The following is a 4,618-nucleotide window of genomic DNA, read 5'->3' as shown; positions in this document are numbered from 1 at the left end:
AGCTGCTGGTCCCCAGTGAGCACAGAGCAGAGGCACAAAGCAGGGTTCCCCACCCTGGCTTCCCAGCTGAGGGCCCTCACTGACCCAGGGACAGACCCACAGCGCCCCCTGCTGGTCCAGAGTCCAGATTCACTAATGACCACATGGGTAACCTGGAGCTGAGCAGGGAGAGACTGAGGCTCTGGAATTCAGCCCTGCCTTTCCCACCCCCTCCCTCTCAGGGCAGGGACTTCTCACCCCCCAGGGATCCCTGATTGTACTGCAGGTGTCCCTAGGTCTTATTCCTTAATTTAAAGACATGGCCTCATCCTGGCCCGTTTGGTTCCCAGGTTGTGTGCTTAATCCCCAGCAGGGGGCAGCCGATCACTGATTCTCTCTCATCATGGATGTTTCTATCTCTCTCCCCCTCTCCCTCCCTCTCAGAAATTAATTTTAAAATATATTTTTTAAAATTTATTTTTCATATATTACATATTAAAATATATAAAATTCAGGTAACGGCATTATTCCCACAGAAATTGACCAGGTTACGCCCCTAAGGAAATACTGGAGTTGATATTGTGACATGAGCAGACTGGGTCTGACACATGGTACGCTCTAGAGAAGGAGCTGTTGAGTCAGGAAACACACGCACTGAGGACGGCGAAAGAAGGGCTCAGCCGGGGCCCCTGGGACTGCAGTGTCCTCCTCCTGAGCACCCTCCTGGCAGCTTCGCCCCTTCTTGGCCAGCCTCGATGCTGCCCCCCAGAGCTGCACGGCAGTCATGAGCCTCGTCCTCAGGCTGGGGCCCGTGATGGTCAGACAGCTTGTGTTCCCCAACTTGGAGCCAGCGACGCGACATGAGATCCCCGGGGGCCGAGAACATCTGAGCATCCGTGTTGGGGCCTCACCTACGTCCATCTCACTCCTGCTTATTTTGGAAATCCCCCAAATTGGATATTACTCCTATTGATCGGCCTCTTTGGCCCAACTCCCCTCCCCCTCAGCCCACCCCCCTGCCAGCACCGTCCACCACGGTGCTCCTTGTGCCGCTTTAGTTTTTCTCTCATAGCACAGCGTCAGTGGCTGGTAACGAGCAGATACAGAGCTTTTAGTATTTATTTTTTAAATATATTTTTGAGTTCAGAGGAGAGGAAGGGAGAGGGAGAGAGAGAGAGAAACATCCATGATGAGAGAGATTCATTGATCAGCTGCCTCCTGCACGCCCCCTACCGGGGTCCAAGCCCGCAACCCAGGCATGTGCCCTCAACCAGAATCGAACCTGGGACCCTTCAGTCCACAGGCCAACATTCTATCCACTGAGCCAGACTGGCCAGCGCAGGTGGCATTGCTTTGGATTTGCTTGTGGTTCAGAAGAGACTTGTAAGTCCTTCAGATAAAAATTCCTGTTTGCCGCATCCCTGGAGCGTCCAAGGGCTGTTTCCCAGCGTGAAACCTTCAGAGCCAGCTCCTTCCCAGAACAGCCTCACCTCCCCCCACACCCCTGTTCTCCTTCAAACGTTTCATGGGGCGGACCTGCCTCAGCGGAGTGGCCCAGTCGCTGAGAGTCCCGGCCTCACTGACATCTCCGCGTGGCGCGGGCTTGAAGTCGAAGGTGGTGATGGCCGATCCTGCCTCGGTGCTGAGGGAGCCTTTGGGGGCACCTGGGGCACAGAGAGCTCACCAGTCACCTTTCAACGGGGAGAGGGTTCTGTTTGCTCAGCCTCCCAGGAGCCACAGACACCTGCTTCCCCGGGGCCTCAGGAGGCGGCAACAGTTGCGGGAAACAGGCCGCAGTCAGCACAGCAGAGGGAATGCAAACTCTTTCTTGGCTCAGCTTCCTGGGAGGTGGGCTTGGGGCCTCCGGGACCCAGCGGCCCAACAGAAGCACTCAGACCACCCACCCTCGGATTCACGCCTGACTGGGCCGCGCTGCCTGTCCCTCCTGGAGCCAATTCAGCGGAGACAGGGTGGAATCATGAGCATTGATTCCCTTCCTGCCGGCAGCCTGGGAGAGCAGCGGGTCACCCACAGAAACCTGCTCTGCCCCCCATAAGCCCGCTGCTTGTATTGGGGAGAAGGACAAGGATTACAGGGACGTAGGCAATGGGTGTGCCAAGTGGGCGGTTCACAGGTAATGTGGCTGGTGATTCACAAAGGCTGCGGGTCTTCAAAGGGCTGGCGGCTCTGGGTTCTGCAACCAGGCTGGTCATCTTTCCATGATTTGGGCAGCTCCCTGGTGGGGAGGATGGGCCGCAATCCCGGGTGAGCTCCCAGGTCCCAGGTGTAACTCCCAGGCAGGTGAGAAGGTGCCTCCTATAATCAGAACAACACAGTCACGGTTAACAGAGCAGGATGAACCTTTCTTACAATTCCAGCTGGGCCCCAACATTCCATTTCTGCCCCTGTCAGGTTCAGCCACCTCCTTCCTAACCCATCAGCCCCCTGGAGGGCTACGTAGTCCTACGACCTGATGTACGTCCATGTCGACATGATCAGGCTGTGAAGACCCATTTCTGCCCCTGTCAGGTTCAGCCACCTCCTTCCTTACCCATCAGCCCCCTGGAGGGCTACATAGTCCTACGACCTGATGTACGTCCGAGTCGACATATCAGGCTGGGAAGATACTGCCAATAGATAAACAACATTGTCCACGGAGGACGATAAGGAAACATTACTCAGCCCTGGGTCCCAGGAAAAGACATGGCCCCTGAGTGAGTGACAAGGGATGTCACCCTGAGTTGGACGGGGCTCCAGGCAGGTCAGGGGTGACAGCCCCGGGCAGGAAGGGCACGCTGAGGGTTTGAGGCTCACTTCCCCATGGCCCTGGGGCACCGTGTAAGTGTTACTATTGCCGTGGAAAGTCGCACAGTAATACTCAGCCTCGTCCTCGGGCTGCAGCCCTGAGATGAGCAGGAGCCCCGCGTTGGCCGAGGCGTCTTTGGTTCCAGAGAAGTAGCTGGGGACCCCGGAGCCCTGGGTCTTATCTGAGTCTGATTTATATCTCAGGAGAAACCGGGGGGGGCTCCCTGGCTTCTGCTGGAACCAGGAGATATGGTAGCCCGCAACGACAGAGCCACTGCTCAGAGAGCAGGAGAGTCTGGCTGATGCTCCCGGAGATGCAGAGAGGGAGAGCGGCTGAGTCAGCACAGGCTGGGACAGGGACCCTGCGGACACAGACACTCGTGGGTGATAAGGTGAGAAACGGGGACATTTCCCAGGCTTCTGAGCGAGGCGGGAGTGCAGCAGGGATGCCCCTGGTCCCCAGGCCTGTGCCTACCTGTGCAGTGAGCGAGGAGCAGGAGGAGGAGAGGAGCCCAGGCCATGGTACCAGCAGCCCGGCTCTGACCTGAGCTGCAGCCCCTGGTCCAGGCCTCTCTTATCTTCACGGGCCTCCAAGGGGAGGGGCTGCGCACACAAATTTGTTTCCTTCCTGGAGAACCTGCACCACACTGGCCGCCCCCTCCCCACCCCTCAAGCCTGAGCTGGGCTGTTAGACAGACTAGAGCTCTAGGGTGAGTCTCAGAGTGTCCCCATGGGAGACATGAGGGAGGAGGCAGCTGCTGGGACCTTCTCCGTGTCTGTGAGCAGGACTCTGCCCAGCCCAGAGGACACAGCCCCTGAGTCCCCATCAGCAAACACAGGCACCAAGGCCCAGCCCTGGGGAGTTTGGGGAACTGGACAGCTGAGGGCACCTGGATCCTGACGCAGACCCACAGCGCCCCCTGCTGCTCCCTGTTCCAACTGCAGTCTCTTTAGTGGGATGGTGTTAGGATGTAAGCCTGATGGCCAGGTCACTGTCATTCCTCCACCATCCATGGGCCTCAGCCCTCCACTGGCCCAAGGTGCCGGACATTCCTAAGCAGCCCGTGCCCTGAGGGAGTGTTTGACTGCTGCGAGCGAGAGGAGTGGGAAACGTGGCCCCTGTACAGGCCAGAGCTAACGGGGGTGAGAGTGCAGGGGGCTCTGGGAGCAGAGGCCTGAGAAGACACGAGAATGTAAAGGACAATGTAAACACACCAACAAGCAGAAATAGACTGAGAGTTACGGAGAGCTGACTGATGGTGGCCAGAAACGAGGGGTTTAGAAGACGGGGTGAAAGGTGAGGGAAGGACAGATTGGAAGTTGAAAAAGAATTATGGGGGTGGGACGGGCAGCACAGGAAAGACGGCCAATAATATTGCAATAACTATGTGGGGTGCCAACTGGGTTCGGGAAGTATTGGGGGGAACTTTGTAAATCTATAACTGTCTAACCCTATGCTACACACAGGAAATTAATGTAAAATAATATTGAATGCAAGCTGTAATTGAAACCGTTTTTTTAAAATAAACCCTTAGAAAAATTGCTTAATGTAAAAAAGTAATCTTTAAACATATATTACAGTGTCATGAGTTAAAATAAATTGGATTTAGTCTCACATTAGAAGGCTTTTGCGTATTTTAATTTGAAATTAAGATCATGCTTCAGAAAGACCTCATAAGGGATGGGGTATTTATTAGGAGTCCAAAGTGGTGTACAGTCCCATAAAAACAGCTAATTTTAAAGCCTTCTCATTATTTTTATAAGACATACGGTAATTTCCGGTTGGTGCGCACATCGGATTCAGTTGCCATGGTAGACATTCTGATGGGCTTCG

General features: G+C 55.2%; 1 protein-coding gene across 1 annotated transcript; it reads right to left on the bottom strand.

Moving 5' to 3' along the window:
- Positions 1 to 1,469: 1,469 nt before the first annotated feature.
- On the bottom strand, positions 1,470 to 3,305 carry LOC102241598 (immunoglobulin omega chain-like; the record flags this gene model as incomplete). Its single annotated transcript, XM_014528884.1, has 3 exons — positions 3,260 to 3,305; positions 2,715 to 3,146; positions 1,470 to 1,643 (listed from the first exon to the last, which is right to left on the bottom strand). Coding segments are annotated over exons 1-3 (652 nt in total), but the record flags the coding sequence as incomplete, so codon positions are not given.
- Between the last annotated feature and the right edge of the window lie 1,313 nt (positions 3,306 to 4,618).

Source organism: Myotis brandtii, unplaced genomic scaffold, assembly GCF_000412655.1.
Source record: "Myotis brandtii unplaced genomic scaffold, ASM41265v1 scaffold6574, whole genome shotgun sequence".
In the NCBI taxonomy this organism is placed as follows: Eukaryota; Metazoa; Chordata; class Mammalia; order Chiroptera; family Vespertilionidae; genus Myotis; species Myotis brandtii.
Note: the sequence above shows the minus strand (reverse complement) of the source record. Positions and strands in the feature narration are given on the sequence as shown.